This window comes from Vicia villosa, unplaced genomic scaffold (assembly GCF_029867415.1).
Source record: "Vicia villosa cultivar HV-30 ecotype Madison, WI unplaced genomic scaffold, Vvil1.0 ctg.000256F_1_1, whole genome shotgun sequence".
In the NCBI taxonomy this organism is placed as follows: domain Eukaryota; kingdom Viridiplantae; phylum Streptophyta; class Magnoliopsida; order Fabales; family Fabaceae; genus Vicia; species Vicia villosa.
In genome coordinates, this window is record NW_026705109.1 from 527,947 (window position 1) to 549,447 (window position 21,501).

The 21,501-nt window shown below is 32.6% G+C and overlaps 1 protein-coding gene across 3 annotated transcripts; it reads right to left on the minus strand.

Moving 5' to 3' along the window:
- Nucleotides 1-1,829: 1,829 nt before the first annotated feature.
- LOC131626065 (uncharacterized) lies at nucleotides 1,830-9,941 on the minus strand. Of its 3 annotated transcripts, none has more exons than XM_058896881.1 (6): nucleotides 9,561-9,941; nucleotides 9,257-9,317; nucleotides 9,005-9,146; nucleotides 7,801-7,903; nucleotides 7,318-7,498; nucleotides 1,830-2,106 (listed from the first exon to the last, which is right to left on the minus strand). In XM_058896881.1, the coding sequence occupies exons 3-6, from the start codon at nucleotides 9,122-9,124 to the stop codon at nucleotides 2,055-2,057; spliced, it is 456 nt and encodes a 151-aa protein (XP_058752864.1). In that variant the 5' UTR covers nucleotides 9,125-9,146; nucleotides 9,257-9,317; nucleotides 9,561-9,941; the 3' UTR covers nucleotides 1,830-2,054. The 3 variants fall into 3 exon arrangements, with proteins under 3 accessions (XP_058752864.1, XP_058752863.1, XP_058752865.1); XM_058896880.1 differs by having other exon boundaries at nucleotides 9,005-9,153; nucleotides 9,561-9,940; XM_058896882.1 differs by lacking the exons at nucleotides 9,257-9,317; nucleotides 9,561-9,941 and having other exon boundaries at nucleotides 7,801-7,871; nucleotides 9,005-9,143.
- Between the last annotated feature and the right edge of the window lie 11,560 nt (nucleotides 9,942-21,501).

Sequence of the window (21,501 nt, forward strand, 5' to 3'; positions counted from 1 at the left end):
ATTTTTATCAACACCAAAGTATAACACAAGATAGCACCAATTCAGATTTTTCCATTCATATGGCATACGAATTTCAACATATAATCATTGCATGAAAAAATTAAATCACTACAATTGAGAGATAGTATACATCGCCATCTCATGAAGTCAATCTTGTCAATAATAGAGGAAGAAGGTTAGGATCCCTTAGACCCTTTACAATGACATACACCCATCAAAGAATAATTTCCCCTTACCTTAATTTTTCAGCAAAGCTTTGATTTTTAGCACTGGTAGTTCTTTTTCTCCCTCATGCCCTTATAGTTACATTGCCTCTTTTTCTCTCAAATTGCTCAGCTTCTACGTACTAACAAGTTTTGGCTCCCACTAATCCCTTTTTAATCAAAAACCTAATGTAATCTTTTGATTATTACATCTTGACCTAACTCACTTTTCAATTTTCACCACTTACCCCATAATTCTCATGTTTTCTATTTTCTACCCAACCTTCTAATTTCTCTATTTTCTTTTTATTTATTATCACTCTAATATTTTTAATCAAATAAAATTAATTAAAATTCTAAAGGATTCTTACCACTCTACATAAGTCCCACAAAATACCTACCAATGCCAAATAATCACATCATCATAGAAATAAATAATTAAAGGCGTGTAAAATCACCCAAATAATTAGAATAAAATGTAACTAAATTCAATTATATAATTTAATTGAATTCGGAGTGTTACAAGATGCATCTTCGAATTAACCCTTGAAAAACTAAGGGGAACTCAACAATTTGCACTTATTTTATGTGAAAATTGTGCGTCCAAAAATGCATCTCCGAAAACTTGAGGCATTTTTAATTTTTCGCCAGAAGTTAGGAAGAACATATATGGGTGAAAAAAGAAATTGCCTTTTTTTGTTCGTTTTGGATGGCGTGGACATTGATTTTGGCCATTTTTAATCTTTTGGTGTGCAGGGTCCAGCCCGATCTCACTATGTTATTTTGGGCTTTAGAATGACAAGATTAAGAGGAATTTACCGGAAATTTCTTCCGAAATTTTTTTGTATTTCAACATTTTTCAATAAAAATAAAATTGGATTAAAAAAATATGAGGAGGTGCCAAGTATAAAAAAGAGAGTGGTATGTAGATTTCTCCAAGATTAATCCACATATCTATTTACTACACCCTAATCTTCCCATAAGAATTTGTTCTTCATAGTAAAGAAAAATAAACATAATTTTTATATAAAAAGAAAAAAAAAGTTTATAAAAACTTGTCAAATTTCTGATTTAAATATTCAATTTCAAACTCAATAGTTTTGTGTTTGTGTGTTGAAAACTTTATTAATAAAACTTCTGGTTTTAATATTTAAATCAAATACATTAAAGATGTTAACTTCCAATAGAAATTTCAAACTGGGACTTTTTTATCCTATTGAAATTTCGAGAAATTTTTTAACTTCATTTTCTTATGTATGGGACTAAAGAGAGTAAATTAAAAATATATATATATTATGAAGAAAGTGAATTTTTAGAGCAAAAAACTTTAATGTTTTTCTCGAATTAATAGAATAAAAAAAGGGTTATAAAAATTCATTTTCATAATATTTTATATGATTGCAATGGTGATGGAATTTTTTGACCAAAATAAAGCTTAGATTTAAGAAGCTTAAAATCTCAATGGTGAACACCAATAGTGAAACACTAAATTCAATCAACATAGCAACTCCATACACACAGAAATCAGACCCACTTCTCATATTTACTATACATTCTTGCAAACAACAATTTTCTAAATTCAATCAACATATTTACTCCCAACTATTTATATATCATGCAAATAGACGTAAAAATAAAAGGCTATTCATTGAAACATTGCAAAATTTCATATCTTCATTTTCTGCACTGGTTTTTTCTCACATCAATACAATCTTTGCACAAAACTGTTAACGCTAAGCAAATAAAAAAGTTACTGTGTGCGTACATTAGCCAATATCAGTGTTTTCACAGCACAAGCTAAGACACTAAAATAAGGACAATAAATTTCAGGTCCTCCCAGGACAAAATCTTTTATTCTTCGCTTCTAACTTTCCGCTTCTTTCGTTTGGGAGTTGGCGGCGAACTGTATACAAAACGTAAATAAAAATATTAAAAGCAGCTCAAGTGCAGAGGATAACATCATTAAATTTCATAAGAATGAATAAATTAATTTATATGGTGAGGGATACCTCCCATTTATAAACACATTTCAAGGTCATATCTCATCTAATGTAGAACACTTAACACACCTCTCATACTCAGGACCGAACAGTTGAAGTGTGACTCAATCGATCAAGGATAGACCTTGATAACTGCTAGAAATTTAAATTGGACCTAACTTAACTTTACACAATTGACTTGTAAGATGAGAGATATAACTCATAAAACTCAGGTCATATATCACCCAATGTAATACAGCCAGCACAACCATTTGACACTCAATACTAGACTTTTAGTATATCTGATCCGATTGCGGAAGGCGCAACGCATATTAGAAGCTCTAATTGGATGGCTCAGGTCACACTTCAGATATCCAATCTTTGGACTTGAGAGAGTTGTATGGATAGTATCATATTTGACAAAAAGACCTGAAAATGTGTGTGCATAAGTTGACTTCCTCACCTTACGAACTAACTTAGTAAGGTTGAGCGGAGCTTAACATAAATTTTATAACAAATAAATCAAAAACTCATTAGGTTTGTCCTCTTTTGTGTATATGGTTTGTTGGAAATAGAAAAAATACATTGTATGTTTTCCATTAAAAAGAGCATTTAAGTTTTAGGTTCATGTATATTTAGATTCATGCATTTAGGAAGTTGGACTATTATTTATTTCTCCTTGTAAACATAATATGTAATTAATTATATAGTGTATAAATATTATGGATGCTGAGTGCTTTACTCACTCAAGCACATTCAGAACACTCTGATTTCTATTTTTCACATGGCATCAGAGCTCCTAATCTAGGGGACTCTACTTCCGCTAATATCAGTATTTAGAAATCTGACCGGGCATTTTTATGCTGTCAGAACCCTTAAATCTTGACTGGGCAACACGTGCTGTCAAGTTTTTTCAATTAAACGCTATCTATACTTTTCCGGCAGCCGTCCGTACTGTTTCATACAGTTCTCTGCAGCCGTTGGTACAACTCTGCACATTTTTCAGCCGCTGTTTACACCGTTCCAGCCGCTGTCTACACCGTTCCAGCCGCTGTCTGCACAGTTCCAGCAACTGTCTGCAAGTTCCAGCCACTGTTTGCAAGTTTCAGCCACTATCTGCACTGTTCCAGCCACTGTCCCTGCATTTTCTGGTATGGAAAAATCATCAAGTAATTGTAGTGTGGCGTATTCTGGTAAGCTTCCACTCTCATTTGGATTTCATGTCTCAGAAACACCTTCTCATTTATTTTGGATATTAGATTCAGGAGCCACAGACCACATGACACCCTCTTCAAAACAGTTCTCCACATATTCCCCTTGTCCCAGTAATAAAAAAATTTCTACTGCTGATGGTACTCTTGTAACTGTAGCTGGCTTTGGAGATATTCAAATAAATCATTCTATAACCTTAAAAAGGGTTCTCCATGTTCCGAAGCTATCCATGAACCTTGTCTCCATACAAAAACTTACAAATGATTTATCCTGTAGTGTGACTTTTTTTAATGATTGTTGTATATTTCAGGATAAGGACTCGGGAAAGACGATTGGACGTGCTAGAGAAAGGAATGGCCTTTACTATCTTGAAGAACCAGGTCACTGTACAAATGTCCACTTGTCTCACTCATTTATGTCAGAGTCAATACTCTCCAAAAAGGAAAAAATCTTTCTTTTTCATTGTCGATTAGGTCATCCTTCTTTTGGAGTCATTAAAGTTTTGTTTCCGTCTTTATTCAATAAGGTAGATATTGAAAGTCTTGATTGTGATGTGTGCGAGTTTGCTAAACATAAGCGTCTACCATTTCCATTAAACAACAAAAGAAGTCTTTCCCCTTTCTATCTTATTCATTCAGATGTTTGGGGTCCCTCTACTAATCCAAATGTAACAGGTGCTAGGTGGTTTGTGACTTTTATAGATGATTGTACCCGGGTTACTTGGGTATTTTTACTCCAAAACAAGTCTGACGTCAGTACTGTTTTTCCAAAGTTTTTCTACATGATTAAAAATCAATTTGGAGTAAACATTAAAAGACTTAGGTCTGATAATGGAAAAGAGTACTTCAATCATGTTCTTATTTCTTTCTGTCAAAAAGAGGGAGTTGTCCATGAGTCTTCTTGTGTTAAAACACCACAACAAAATGGAATCGCAGAAAGAAAAAATGGGCATCTATTAGACCAAACCCGAGCACTATTGTTTCATAAAAATGTTCCCAAATATTTATGGGGGGAGGCCGTTCTCACTAGCACATATCTTATTAATCGATTACCCTCTAGAGTATTAGGGTTCAAGAGTCCTATGGATGTTCTTTCTTCCTTCTATCCAAATTTGTCAACAAGTAGTAATCTCAAACCTCGAATCTTTGGGTGTGTCTCATTTGTCCATGTGCATAGTCAAGACAGGAAAAAACTCGATCCTAGAGCCCTAAGATGTGTTTTTGTCGGTTATTCCTCTACTCAAAAGGGATATAAGTGTTTTCATCCTCCATCTAAAAGATTCTTTGTGTCGCGGGATGTAACCTTCCATGAAGAGGAACCGTACTTCACTCAACCTTATCTTCAGGGGGAGAGTTTTAAGGAAGATAAGCTTGAAATTCTTGATCTTTCTGGTCTCGAGTCAAATACACTCAATTTGTCTAGTATTAAGTCAAATACATCTGGTCATGACTCAAATACACTCAATCTCCCTGGTCTCGAGTCAAATCCACCTAATTCTTCCAGTTTCGAGTCAAATAGACCCGATCTTTCTGGTCTTGAGTTAAACACACTTGTACCAAACCCATCTGAGCCTGAAGAACTGGGAGTTGAGTCAAATCAATCAAATATACCAGTAGTTGAACGTGAACCTGAAGTGGATGTGAGATATGGAAAGAATCTGGTTTACATGAGAAAGTCAAAGGCCGTTCCTGAATCGACACAAGTTCAAGAGCCTGACTCGACTCCTTCAAATGAGGTAATTAATTCTTCTGAATTGCAGGATAAAATTATGACCCAAACAACAGATGATGACCTAGACCTTCCAATTGCTATTAGGAAAGGTACCAGAAAATGCACCAAACAGCCTTTATATCCCCTTTCAAACTATCTTTCTTTTCAAAAATTCTCACCTACCCATAGAGCCTTCCTTACAAACCTTAACGCTACTTCCATACCTACTAATGTTTCTGAGGCATTGTCTGATGAAAAATGGAAGCAAGCCATGAATATTGAGATGGACGCACTGAAGAAGAATGGAACGTGGGAGATAGTGACTTTACCAGAAGGAAAGAGGCCAGTTGGATGCAAATGGGTGTACACGGTAAAATATAAGGCTGATGGATCAATCGAAAGATATAAAGCCAGGTTGGTTGCCAAAGGGTTTACACAAACCTATGGAATTGACTACTCAGAAACATTTGCACCGGTTGCGAAGATGAATACAGTGAGAGTAATTTTGTCACTTGCTGCCAATTATGGTTGGAATTTACAACAATTTGATGTGAAGAATGCTTTCCTACATGGGGAACTTGAGGAGGAGATTTATATGCAGGTACCACCGGGGTATGAAAAAAATGTGTCTGACAATACAGTTTGCAGGTTGAAAAAAGCGTTATATGGCCTAAAGCAATCACCTCGAGCATGGTTTGGAAGATTCACTAAGGTTATGACATCCTTGGGGTACAAGCAAAGTCAAGGGGATCACACCTTGTTCATCAAACACTCGCCACAAGGGGGAGTAACAGTTTTGTTAGTATATGTGGATGACATTATAATGACTGGAGATGATTGGAAGGAGCAACAGATCTTGAGTCATTGTTTGGCTAAGGAGTTTGAAATAAAAGCTCTTGGAAAGCTGAAGTACTTCTTGGGAATCGAGGTGGCACATTCCCGAAAAGGCATTTTTATATCACAACAAAAATACATTACAGATTTACTCAAAGAGACAGGAAAAACAGCGTGTAAACCAGCGAGCGTTCCTATGGATCCAAGTCTTAAATTGGGTAATACAGAAGAAGATGTTGCAGTAGATAAAGAAATGTATCAACGTCTAGTTGGGAGATTAATTTACTTGTCTCACACTAGACCTGATATTGCATATGCTGTAAGTATGGTTAGTCAGTTCATGCACTGTCCTAAAGAGATCCATTTACAAGCAGTTCATAGAATCCTGCAGTATCTCAAGGGAACTCCAGGAAGAGGAATTTTGTTCAAAAGAAATGGAAATACAACACTTGAGGCCTACACTGATGCAGACTATGCAGGATCAATTGTTGATAGAAGATCCACTACAGGGTATTGCACCTTTCTTGGAGGAAATCTTGTGACTTGGAGGAGTAAGAAGCAAAATGTAGTAGCACGTTCTAGTGCTGAAGCTGAATTTCGAGCCATGGCACAAGGCATTTGTGAATTACTTTGGCTTAAAATTATTTTAGAAGATTTGAAAATCAAATGGGAAGGACCCATGAAGCTCTACTGTGATAATAAGTCAGCTATCAGTATAGCACATAATCCAGTTCAACATGATCGAACTAAGCATATTGAGGTTGATAGACACTTCATTAAGGAGAAGCTTGACAGTGGGCTGATTTGCACCCCATATGTGTCCTCACATGGGCAACTTGCGGATATTCTCACTAAAGGATTGAGTTGCTCAAATTTTGAACGAATTATATCCAAGCTGGGAATGGAGAATACTTATTCACCAGCTTGAGGGGGAGTGTTGGAAATAGAAAAAATACATTGTATGTTTTCCATTAAAAAGAGCATTTAAGTTTTAGGTTCATGTATATTTAGATTCATGCATTTAGGAAGTTGGACTATTATTTATTTCTCCTTGTAAACATAATATGTAATTAATTATATAGTGTATAAATATTATGGATGCTGAGTGCTTTACTCACTCAAGCACATTCAGAACACTCTGATTTCTATTTTTCACATGGTTCTAGTGGAAATTTGACGTATTCATTGATTATTAAAGTCAACCAGTTAGTTAACTGCTACATCTTTTACAGATGCTCCATGGTGAAAATGGATCATAAGCCATGTAACTATTTGTAATAAAGCTCAAGTTCTACCATAGAAAATAATTTGCACATTCAATCAGACAATAATCATATATTTAGTCCATTCCCACAAACAGTAGAGTTTGGCATAGGTACCTTGTTAGAATTGGTTGTATATCAGCACCAACCGTTTTACTAAGCTCTTCGATAGTTGCAGAAACCTCGTTACTGCCTTTAAGTATGTTGCACGCATCTAAGAAAGCAGTAGATTTTACCGAGTCTGGTACAAGTGATGTGTCCTTTACCTCTGTTTTGAGATTTTCCATCAAAACAAATGCTGCATAAATAAAGATTCACAAACTATTTGAGAATTCAGATATTGAAATAGTTCAACTACTTAATAGTCATATGTTGTCTAGCTAATAGCTACTAATGAAAGAAGTGGATTGGTTTTCAAGCACAGGATATTAAGAATTTCAATTATTTGAAATGAATACAGCAATATTCAACTAAATCCAATACTAAATCTCAATAATTCAAATTCTAAGAAAATTAGACATATTGCAAAATCAAGTATACATATGATTTTTTTCAAAAGGCATGTGTATTATAGGTCTTAAATAAAAGCATATGACATACCAATAGCTCGAATTGTCTTAAGGTCGAATCTGTCAGCCAAGTTTTTACAGCCTATCCTTTCTGCTCGCTTCCTGATCAACAATTTCAAGCTAATCATAAAATCCTGCCAAGATTTCAAATGTTAAATTTCACAAAGATACATAAATAAATCACTAAGGTGAAGGGGAACACTAAAATTCATCAAAGAGACTTGGCACATTTAGCCATGTGTGGCATTATCAACATCAGACAAGATTTGCACATATAACAGGTCAAAGCCACATGCACTGTTACCCAACACATTTTAATGAACTGGCTAGATGCATGTTGGTTTCTAATTCTTGCATTTTCTTAAAAAAAGAATTTTTATAAAAATAAAAATAAAAAGAGAGCGGGGATATTAAAGAGGAGGAAAATATCTATAATAAGGAAAACAAATAATTGCACAACTAGAAACCAGAGTAGTCAATAGCGGCCAATAGCAGTGCTATCCTGCTATAGCAAAGCGGAAGCCGGCCGCTATGGGAAGAGCCTAAGCGGAGCAAAACACTATAGTGGTCACTATAAGGTAAATTTCAGGCCCTGAGCGGTTTTTGTCGCGCTATCCCTTTCCCCTCCGAAAAACCAAAATACCCCTTTAATTTAAAAAGTTTTATGGGTAATTTTGGATTTTTCAATCAAATTTGAATAGAGACTCAATCATAACCTTCTTTCACCAACGTTTCAAAGAAAAATCACAAGTTCCTCTCTCAACTATCTTTGCACTCCGTTCTTCCCTCTCCACTTCATACCATATTTTTATAATTATTATTAATGTAATTTGTCCAAAAAATGATCAAATACTGGACATCCCGCTATATGCTATCCTGCTATCCCATTTTTGGGGTAGACATCTGCGCGCCACTATCCAGGAATTCACTACTTCGCAAGAAATAGCTCTATCATGACAAAGAACACGCTCAATATCAGGCAACACACAACAGAACTTATCCCAAAGTGTAGCAGCTTCCATAACATTACAAGAATATTATATAGAGAGGACTATAATAGTTAAACCTCTCAATTTCCTTCATCACTTTTGGTATTACTATTATAAATAAACAAAAATATATTCATGAGGATTAAGTCAATAGTTACAAAAGTATCACAGATGAATAAGTCAATAGTCAATATTACAGATACAATATAAAAAATTACATTCATAAATATACGAGAATAAACTTACAATCTCAGACTCTGAAAGGGAGCAAATCCAATCGACATCTTCAACCCTAGTCTCACTGTTGCTTTTATCCAACTCAACAGGTCTTTCCAATCTCCTCTTCAAGTTTCTAAATTTCTTCATGGGATCAAATCAACTACTCTAACTAAAACCTAAAAAACATTTGTTAAAAATTGTATTCAAAATTAACAAATGTCTATGAATTAAAAAATCCAGGAAAAAAATAATTGTGAATGTTATTACAGCAGTAATAACCTGTGAAGACAAGCTCAAAGTGAATTAGGCAGCGTGACCCACTCTTCTGATTTCTGAAACCCTAATTCCAACGTCAGAACAAAATTTGATATAAGTACGTTTGTTCGATTAATCTTACGGTCTAAAGTTTAAAGTTTACCATGTGTTTAACTGATTATTTCTTTTTAAAAAATAAAATATATATATATATATATATATATATATATATATATATATATATATATATATATATATATATATATATATATATATATATATATATATATATATATATATATAAAGAAAAGAGACCCGTTTCAGTTACCTGTTTTCTCAATCCACCCACCTAGGTCGCCTCCGTCAGCATAGCCGTAGTTCGCTCATCTTAACTGTTCCGTTTTTCACTGGTTCACCGTCACCGCCTTCGTGCTCTTTATTGTAGAAAATAGATGAAACAATGAGCAAATTTATGTTTTGGTAGCAACTAGCGCGGCGCCGGCAAGTGAAAACTATAATGGGTTTCAATAACTTTCAAGGTGCGATGGAGATTAGGTCTGATTTTGATTGAGTTTGCAGAGGTGTGAGGGACACCGACGGATTTGTGGACTAGGGCGGCGTGAAGGAGGAAGGCGACGGTGGTTCCACAGACTGAGAATGACTGAGAATGAGTGAAGCATAAACCTTTCAGTTAAGATACCGAATTCTTGGAGTTTTTTTTTATTGGGGTTAAATAATAAGAAATTAAATTAAGTAGACTAAATTACGTGAATCAATTGTCACGTAAATTTAAATAATCTTTAGTTTATTTAATTTATTTTATTTTAATAGTGGTTGTATATGAATAATTCAAGTTTAACTTCGTATATTTATATTTATTATTGATACTTATTTTTAATTCAAAATTAATATTAATTTAACTATTTTAATTAAAATATTGTTTATCGATGTTTTTGGTATATAAGTATGGAAAATAGGGTTATGCACTGACAGTGTAAAATAGTTTTACACTGTCAACCAATTATGATCATGTATCAGAACAAGTCAGACTGAAAATTTAAAAAAACTTGTATGATATGGCAAAACGTTATATTCTAATTGGATGACAGTGTAAAACATTTTTACACTGTCAGTGCATAACCATTAAACTCATACTATGCTTGTGAGATTAAGTAGAATAATTTTAGGAGAAATTTGTGCAGAGTATTTATGTGAAAAGCAGCATGTGTTAATTAAATGCAACCGTTAGTATAAAGGCAAAATAAATGCAGATAAATGCATATTTTAATTAAAGAAAAATTTTGGTAAATAACAAACATGTAAAATGCAATAAATGATATCTATTATAATTATCTATTTTAATATATAAAAATCAATTACCACCAAATTCCCTTAATTACCCTAATCACAATTAATTAAACATAGTTTTACATACCCCTGAGCGTCATTTTACATCTAATCATGATTACATTCCAACATCCAATTTAATGCAAAACTTCTTTATTGGAACACGCTTTTTTATTGGTTCGGTGCATTTTCATTAGGTCATGCAGACATAGAGTCAAGTGAAGTCTGCATAATTTCAAATTTGCATACCTTTTTCATTCCTCTCATTCAATTTCGTTTGCCTCTTGAATCCTATAATAACTACATAATGCATCTCTCATCCACAAGTTCAACCCTAAACCCATTTGCTTTATTCCATACACAATAGTATTTTTATTGCTTTTACGGTTTAGTGTATTGGGAATTGTTGAAGCATTGTATGAGTCCCTCCATCTATCTCTTTGCATCACCTTTTCTTCTTTCATTCTCTGTTATTTATTTCCACCTTCTTCATTCTTTGCATTCTCAATTTTTTATTCTCTTCCTTTGCTCCTCATTCACTACTCTGCCATCATTCAGTTGCTCTGCTTAACTTCAGATCTTACTATTCTGCATATCTACGAATTTGATTTTCAATTTTAATTTCTGATTCTCTAATATAATTCTTGTTTGTTTCAGGATTTTAAATTCAGATACGTGAAGACAAAAGTTTTGCTTTATAATAGATTTGTGATTTGCACCATCATCTGCATTCAGTTTCCTTACCTTTAATTCATTTGGAACTGAACAAGTAGCCACTCTATAGTTTATTAGTATGATAATTTTATTGTTGTCAACCTTAAATCTCTTCCCAATAAGTAACGCTTCTTTTTTATGCTAAACCATAATCCTCTCTCTCAAGTTTCTCATTCCTCTACTTTCTTCCATCTCTCATGTTTCATCTTCTGTTTTGTTTTTTTTTCACTTCCACCCTTCTTTTTCTTCTTCTTGCATAGAGTAGTTTTATCACTGATAGTCCTCTTTGAAACTGAACCTGGTTAATTTTGATTAGTCAATAGATTTTGAATTAGTTAAAAATGTTTTGGATTTAGTTTGGGTTTATTTTTGTAGGTGGTTAAGGGCGGAATATTGCAGAAGAACTCGATCTACGGAAGTCAATGAAGTGGGCAGCGGAGGTGGTGGTTGTTTTGCTGATGGATCTGAAAGTACTATTGTTGATTTCACTGAAGAGAAACTTGGGATTTAACATGGGTTGTTTTCTCTATTACTTTCTTAGATCTACACACTGAATATGGTCTCAAATCCCTCAACGATCTCCTCTCCGAAAAAACCTTTATCTCTGGGTAAACTCAAACCCTTTCAAATTCAATCCCAATTTATTTATTGTTTCAAATTTTTTTGATAATTTGATCATTGAAATTTTGTTTTTTTGTTTGTTTTTCCATGATTCAGGGATCAATTGACAAAGGATGATATTAAGGTTTATGGAGCTGTTACGGAGAAAAATTGATTATTTGAAATAACCCGTCTAGATCCGGCCACCGCCGTTGTCAATTGTGTTTCCACCATCACACAAATCTCCATCATCACAACTCATCAAATACAACCAAAATAAATATGTCATTTCTTCCACCATGAAAATACTGCTAAATTAGGGTAATTACTCAGCTCATCAAATACGTAATTCATAGATTATTTTCTATTTTACTCTTAATACTTTATGATTTTTTAATTTTTTTTTGTTTAACACTGTTTAATCTTCAATTATTGTTGATGTTGTTTTTTCAATATGGTTTTGATTTGTTTCGAAAAGTAGATGGTGAAGTAAATTGATGAGGTTGAATGCTTATTGTTTTGTCATGTTTTCTAAAAGGGTATATTTGATACACAACATTTGAACCACGTTGTTGGATTGGGATATATATATATATATATATATATATATATATATATATATATATATATATATATATATATATATATATATATATATATATATATATATATATATATATATATATATATATCAATTTTTATTCCACTCATTATATTTGTTTTGTTTTTCATGATTGATTATCAAATAGCAATTGCGCCACATCACGCTTCAGCTGCGCAACTCTGATTATCCAACTTAAGTCATTATTCGATACGTCTTACTCTTTCATATCCTCTTCTTCATAAGTTTACACAACATGGTGAGCGATTATCCTCACTGTTTAATATCCATCACTTACCTACTATTAAAATAATAAGACAAGCTCATCCTATCTATATGATTCGTCTACTACCAACAAGAGATTAAGGATGATCAAGTCCTCAATTTGTCAATAGATAGTCAAAAACCGTATTTAAGCATAAATCGTCGTTACTATGTAATAACGTCCTTTCCGAGTTTGCACTCAACTCATTAACAACGTCATAATCGAATAATTTCACTTTGAGTTTTACAACTCTCACAACTTTCTTCTCCTTCGATCTCGTCGACAAGATACTAACGTCTAAACATTTTACCCAGTCTGCTTCGTACTAACTTAGCATTACACAATTGTTAATTGTTCTCCAACTCTAGAGTTGTTAATATACTCGTACATCACCATGCGTCTTGTCCCAACCAAAGTCTTTATCTTCGCAAAAGACCGCAACAACATTCCTAACTCGTAGTTTTTATCTAATTCCCATAACATCTTCCATTAGGTAGAATATAATTTCACCTCTTCTTAGGCTCAAACGGTACATCAATCTGATACTCGGAACTCAAGATACAAATTTTCCAATGCCATTCGAAAATGCGAACATCGACGCCATGCGGCGACACTCTTTACGGTATCTCCAAAACTTCTCAAATGGTACACTTAATTCTTAAAATTTCTTCTCAACAAACATTTTAATTACTCCTTCAATTCACCCAACTCTGACACTGACGTCCAGCGCGACACCAACGCACAAGTTCGGTCCCAAGAACAAGCATAACTGCAAACTTCATCTCTTTCCAACACCATCTTGTTACAAATAATTCTATTAAAGCTGCTGGAACCATTTTTAAAATAGATTTCATCTCGTTAGCTTTCCAACACTTCAAATGGGACTCGAATCGGATGTCCAGAACTCAATTTATGAATTTTTAAAGTTTCACAAAATTTCAACAATTTCCTGCGTTTTGCTTGCGGAAATTCCACTCCAAAACTCATTTTTCTTCAACTTAAACATATTCCAAACAACTCTTAACATATCTCCTCACTCCCAAACTTTTTATAACTCGAGAGACACATTCTTTCGCCTAAATTCAGTTTCCGAAACACCAAGACAGCAATCCTCTTTGCGAACTTGCAACTGAACCACATCCAAGAAGCAAAGTTTCTCCCCCACTTCGCTCAAACTAATTCCTGCAACAACCAGAAAGCAACAAGTACCGACAGTGTTTCACACACTTGTCGCGTACAGAGGAATAAACAACATTAGACAACTTGGTCGGACGGACCGACCTGCTTTGATACCACTAATGTAACACCATAATTCTACCTATCGAATATTAATAAAATCAGAGTGCGAAAAATTTAATCATACAATGGATCTCACATTTAGTTCACATAAGTAACATACATTAATCATAATTATGCAGATACATAACACTTAGAACCTGGATGAACTTATAGCAACATATTTCAATTCAATTAATCAACTAAACAGTGGAATCATAATTTTCAAAGGTAACAACATCACATCTTTTATTCACTGGAAACACTTCGCAACTATTAATATTATTCAACTTCAATTCGATTAACATATTTATTCAACTGAACAACTTCAAAATCAACATGATAATTCATAATTCAACTTAAGGTAATAACAACATTTAAACATAACAATCGTCCATCCCCTGAGTGCTACGTATCAGAGCAAAACCCTCTTGACTTATTATAGAGCAACATGAAGACTTCATAAATTAACTTCAAACTTCCACAATTATACTTAAGTACCTGCCAATTTCCCATGGTAGGAGAAACATCAGCAGAAGGGGTGAGATATCTAACAATATAATACGATGCATGATAAATAATATAATAGAAATCAGATAGTATAATTTACCACTTAACAACTTTCAAACAACAATTATAACAACAAATATAATAACAAATAGCAACGACAATTATAACAATAGCTATAATAGCAATTAGCAGCAACAGTTGTAATAACCCTTACACATTTTTCCAACAATACCTGTCACAACAAATCTGTAACATAATTTCACACTAAGTCATCAACAACATATTACAACAAAATCATCAATTTAATACAACACTTGTCCATCATCACAACAACATCATCAACAACAATTAATCAACTCGAAATGCGACTCATAACAATGCATATGCATGTGGTACCATTTGGAGTAAAACTCCCAAGTTAAACATTTGTCATTCATGCCATCGTCACTTTTGCCATTTTCAGGCTAACTTAAACATTTGCCATTTTCAGGCCGTCGTGTTTGCCATAATTTTCAGGCATGCATTATGCAATGGATGTGAATCAATGAATGCAACAATCACATACAACACAACAAAAATCTCATCACGAGGCATACACCTATATCACTGTTATTATCAATTATTAGAGGTAATCATCATCACAAAAGGCATAAGCCTATATTGTCGCTACAACACTGGCCATAGGCCTACAACATCATCATCATATCAACAGCATAATCATAACGATAATATAATCATAATCACATCACAATATCACAATATCAATAACATATTATTACAACAACATAACAACTATACCAACATCAACATAGAACAATTTTCAACAATAGATTTATTGACAGTAGAACAATTTCAGCAATATCAGAAACAACCACCACAAACAACCACACACCGCAACAATTTTACACAACCACAAACAGAGGCGATTATACAAACCCAATCCCACATACAACTCATCATAAATCTCATTATAGAGTCAGACCCCCCCCCCCCCCTTACCTTGGATTGGAGATTACTCTATAATTCTACCGATAGAAGCCTTCTAGCCTTAGCTTCTAACCATTGCCTCTTTTAATCAGAATCAAAAGCTGGAAATTTTCCCAAATATGCAGCTACAGTGTGATGATGATATCTCGCAACTCATACCTTATTTTGAAGATCCTAACGGTCAAAAGTTAGATATAGGTGTTGCGAACCTACCCTCAAATTTTGGCCACGATCCAACGGTTGATGAATCAGGGATCTTCGATTCTGTGAGACTGCTGCAAGAAAAATGAGAATGAGTTTCTCTCCTATTTTCTCTCTTCTCTGCAACTTCCCTTGACCAATTCCCCAAGACTTTTTCCCTTCTAATTAACCTAATCCTTATTTTAACCTAATTTCATTAAACCTATTGGGCCTAAAATTCACACCCCACCTTTTAATACCACCATCACTTAATTAAGTCCATATAATAAATCTAGTATTTCTTGAATACTATTTCTACAACTTAATCAATTAATTAATCGACTAATTAATCATAACAATCCATGTCAATAATTCTCAACACTCCATAAATTCAACAATTAAATTCGAAATAATTTGAAAATATTTAATTAAATAATTAATTAAATATCGGATGTTACAGCCACTGCCGCTGTCGATTGTGTTTCCACCATCACACAAACCTCCATCATCACAACTCATCAAATACAACCAAAACAAATATGCCATTTCTTCCACCATAAAAATACTGCTAAATTAGGGTAATTACTCAGCTCATCGATTACGTAATTCCTAAATTATTTTCTGTTTTACTCTTAATACTTTATGTTTTTTTGTTGTTTAACACTGTTTAACCTTCAATTATAGTTGATGTTGTTTTTTCAATATGGTTTTGATTTTTTTGGGAAAGTTGATGATGAAGTAAATTGATGAGGTTGAATGCTTATTGTTTTGTCATATATATATATATATATATATATATATATATATATATATATATATATATATATATATATATATATATATATATATATATATATATATATATATATATATATATATATATATATAATTTTTGTATTTTTATCAAATCATATCGAATAATTTAGTTTTTGCAAAAGTGTTTTTTAAGAAGGTAGTATTTCATTATAATGTCAAGTAACTCTATTTTGTGGCATGACCGAAGTATATATAGTTTTTTAAAATAGAATTAATATTCAAATATTAATTTAATAATTTAAATTTTGTTGGAAAAGAGAAATTCATTAATATATTTTCACTAATATTTAAGAAAAGTAAAATTATTCTTTAAAATTTTAATAAATTAATATATATTAATGATGTGGGTGGGAAATTTTATTTGTTTTCTCTAACTTTAATTTTGCCCTTAATTAATGATATAACATTTTTGAAACAATAAAAATGCAAATTATCATATATTAAAATTCATGTTTTTAACTTTTCATCGCAAATTCAATTTTTCGTTGCTCAATGCAGATAATTTGAAAGGTCACACAGGAAGATGAAAAGTTTCTTAGTGCAGATACGGAAACTCAATCTTTTTAGCTTTTCGTTCAAAATTTTGATTTTCTTAAATTCAATTAAATGATAATTATAATATTGAATGAAGTCAATATTATGAATTGAAAACTAAATAATTTCTCATAATTATTAATTTAAACTATATTTATAATACAATTAAAAGTCCGGTATTATTAGTAAATTTATACCTATATTTTTTAATTTTTATAAGAAATTAATTAATATATGTATTAAGTTGTATAAAAAAATAAATGTCAAATTATTATTTAATATTTTAATTGATTTTAGTTATTCTTAGATCTGATTTTTGATTTACCTACTGATATCTACACTAATAAATATTAAATTTTTATAATTTTATTTACCTACTTATAATTATTCAATATTCTTAGAACAAAAAGATTTTTGTTTTTTCTCTTTCCTATATAAAATTTAATACTCAATTTAATCCTTGACTTTTTTTTATTAATATTCAATTTCAAATATTTTTACTATTTTTTTTAAAGTTATGTAATTTAATTATACTACTAATATGATTAAATAAAAGTTCTAACATGAAATAAAATATATTTTGTAATTATCTATATTATTAGAAAAATGTTAATAAAAACAATTCAAAATCAATAGACATAAAATTTATAACTTTTTACTATAACTTATAACTTTTTTTATTGCAAAGTTAAATATTTAATTTTTCATTATAAAAATATAAGAATAAAAATTATTTTGTAATTATTTAGATCCTTATTTGAGATAAAATATATTTTGAAATTATTTAGACTTTTATAGAAAGGTTAATAAAACAAAACAAAATTAATTGAGATTTTGTAATTTTTGTAAACTTATGAAATAACTAAAACTTATCAAAATCTTTTCAAATTAAATTCGTAAATGTAATCATGATAAAGGTAGTCATGAAAGTTTAATGATAAATGGTAATAAAAAAATAATGATAAAAGATAAAAAATTTATTAATATAGTCAATTTTATAAACTGAATAAGCTACGATTGTTTTTATAAACGAGAATAAGTTACAAAGCATTTTAAATTTGAGATCTTATATTTATAACACTATTCAATGGAGACTACTTAATGTGATTATTTTAAATATATGAGAATAAATATATATTATTTACCATAGGTTTTAAATTTCTATTTTTTTATATTTGTACATATTCAAGATCTAATTACTCTATTAACATATTCATATTTTCATTATTTGTTTAATTTTTTATATTTTATCTTTTGCTTTCGAATCTTTTGATGGGTACTGTCATACATTTTAGATTTGTAAAATATGTAAATTTGAAATTTGACGGGGAGCTGTCATATATTTTACGTTTGAAAAAACGTAATAATATCTAAAATAGGTTTAAAAAATTTTTAGAATTAACTCATTTGAATTGAACCGGGGTTTGTTAACTCATATAGATTACCGGGTAGATGTGAACGTATCTATGAGATATCAGCCATTGCATAAATGTTTGAAATATATAAAGGAACTTTGCAATTAAGAATTAGATACATGTAATGTGAAATCCCGACCAGACCCGTGCGACAGCTGTCGCTACCGGGAAAAATGAAACCAGAGTCGCCAGTAATATATTTATCCCATTGAAGGAAAGGAATATCAAAACGCCTAGCAAAGAATAAGAATAGGTTTTACAACCAGAGAACTAGGTACGGGAGTCGGTTACGCAAGGGGAAGGTGCTAGCACCCCTCACGTTCGTCGTACTCGACGGTATCCACCTATGTTTGTTTCTATTTAAAGGGTCTCTACTAATGTCTAAAGCCTAATGTGAATGCATGCAAAAGAAACACGGGGAAAAGAAAGAATTATTTACAATTGTGCTCGCTTAGGCCCCGCGACCTAATGCCTACGTATCCCTTACTAGGAATCAGAGCCCCGTAGTTCGACTCAATAATTTCCATTTGTTTTGTGTTTTTTAGGTGAACAGAGGTTAAGGTCACAATCCACGATGCTCAACTTTTGAAGACTTACACGCCTAAGTATGGAATTGACTTAACATGCTCTTAGAAGAAAAGGAACATTGGTTTGTGTTTTTTGAGGTAGATGGATGATGAACAATTCCCACTACCGGGTCACTCATCATCTTTCTACTTTGTTTTAATTTTGCATATTTATTAAGTGTTTTGAGTGTTTTTGGTTGGTGCTTTTTAAAGGGAATTAGTTTGCCATTTGAATCACACAAAAGTATGTGAGTGGTGTCGAAGCAGATTAGGAAATACACCCACTCTCTTCTCTCCCACTAAGGTATGTAATGGTGTGATTCGCCTCTTTAGTTATTATGTGTTTTAAAGTTGAAAAAGAAAAGGGAATGCAAAAGGGGGACTAACCTAATAATTCTATCCTAATAATTGTTGTTTTATTAATAAAAGGGAAGTCTAAGTTCAATTAAGATTGAACTAATATCCAAAGGGAGATGAATAAGTAGAAGGAAGTGGAAAAAAGTCATTTAAATTGACCAAAATCAACTTTAACAACTAAGGGTATATTGGAAATTTCACAAAGTATAGAAAATATTCACAAAATGAAAAGAAATAAATTCTAAACTAACAAGGAAAAATCATAAGTGCAATGGTATTTTTATCAAACTTAAGACTATTTTATGAATTAAAAACTAAAATTATGTGAATAAATCAAAAATTGAAGAAAAAAATAACAAACAATCAATTAAAAATCCTAAAAAATATACCTATAGACTCCTAAAATTCTAATTGGTTAGAAAACATTTTTTATCATTTTTTATTTCAACGGAAATTGAATTAAAAAAAAACATGCAAGAAACAAATTGAAATAATTCCTAAAAAGCTACCTAAACAGGGGGATTAGCTATTGAGGAATGAACTGAAACATGTTGTGATTAGCGCGTGGGCCAAGAACTAGAGGGTGTGGAAAATGAAATTTCTAGGCCCAAGTGATAAGAATCAGAGCGTGGCCCACCAAGAAACAACATCATTTATTTCACCCAGTTGTCTTGTTTTATTTATTCATTTTGTTTACTCAGCATGTATTTATTTCATATAACCTATAGTTTTATAGTAACAGTAACGTGCATTAAATGGACACGGCATATCAATTGGTCAATGAAAATTTAAGTCGCTAGAAGACAAAAACACACATGAGCCAATCCATAACTAACACATCAGCATCCAATGATTAGAGTAATGACAAAAATAGCCACTGAATGGGAGAACGGACCAGTGTGGTCACGCCACATACGCAGGCGAGGAGGAAAACAATAATGTAACACAGACGTCGGAGAGCCGCCTCTGGTCGTCTTCTCTGGCCACACTGGCGGCAGAGATGCATCAATTTTTTTTCCAAAAATGATAAAAGCTAACACTTTCCTACTCGATTTTTCACACTGATTCTGAATTTGCAATTAGTTTTCCTCAATTCTTTCTCTAACCTCCTAACCGCATACCTTCATAAAGCCCTAACTCAAAGAATTTCCAACAAAACATGAACTAATGGCACCGGGACGATCCTCACGATAAGCAACACTCAACTACGCAACTTAATTATTCAAACAACAAGCAATTCGCAAACACTAAAATCAAGTTCAGGAATCAAAGAAAAATCACATAAATGCAACACTGAATACATGACTTATTACATATGATCTAAGATGATGAGAAAGATCCTAGGAACTTACCTCAAGGTCTTGAACGAAACTCTAGAAAACTCTACAAGATCCGGATCTTTGTGTGGTGATGTTCTTTAAGAAATAAACTCAGAGAAAACGCTCGGCTTAAACAAGAAATGCCAGTCAACTACTGGACTTGGAAAGAGACGCTAACAAACTATTGGGCTTTATAGAGAGATGCCCGTGACCACGAGACATGAATCAAAGGAGTACCCATAAACACAGGACTCGAAGGGATATGCCGATAACTATCGGACTTTAAAGAAAAGGACTAGTAACCACTAGACGACCAAAGGATGCTTATAACCACAGGACTTTCACTGATAACGATCGGACTTTGAAGGAAAGGACTAATAACAATCATACCTAACCAAAGAATGCCCATAACCACGGGATTTTTGTCGATAATGATCGGACTTTAAAGGATGCCCATAAACATGGGAATTTTGTCGATAACGATCGGACTTTGAAGGAAAGGACTAATAACAGTCAGACCTGACCAAAGAATGCCCATAACCACAGGACTTTTGCCGATAACGACCAGTCTTTGAAGGAAAGGACTAATAACCACTAGACCTGGCCGAGGGATGCCCGTAATCACGGGACTTTTGCCGATAATGATCAGTCTTTGAAGGAAAGGACTAATAACCACTAGACATGACCGAGGGATGCCCGTAATCACGGGACTTTTGCCGATAACGATCGGACTTTGAAGGAAAGGACTAATAACCACTAGACCTGGCCAAGGGATACCCATAA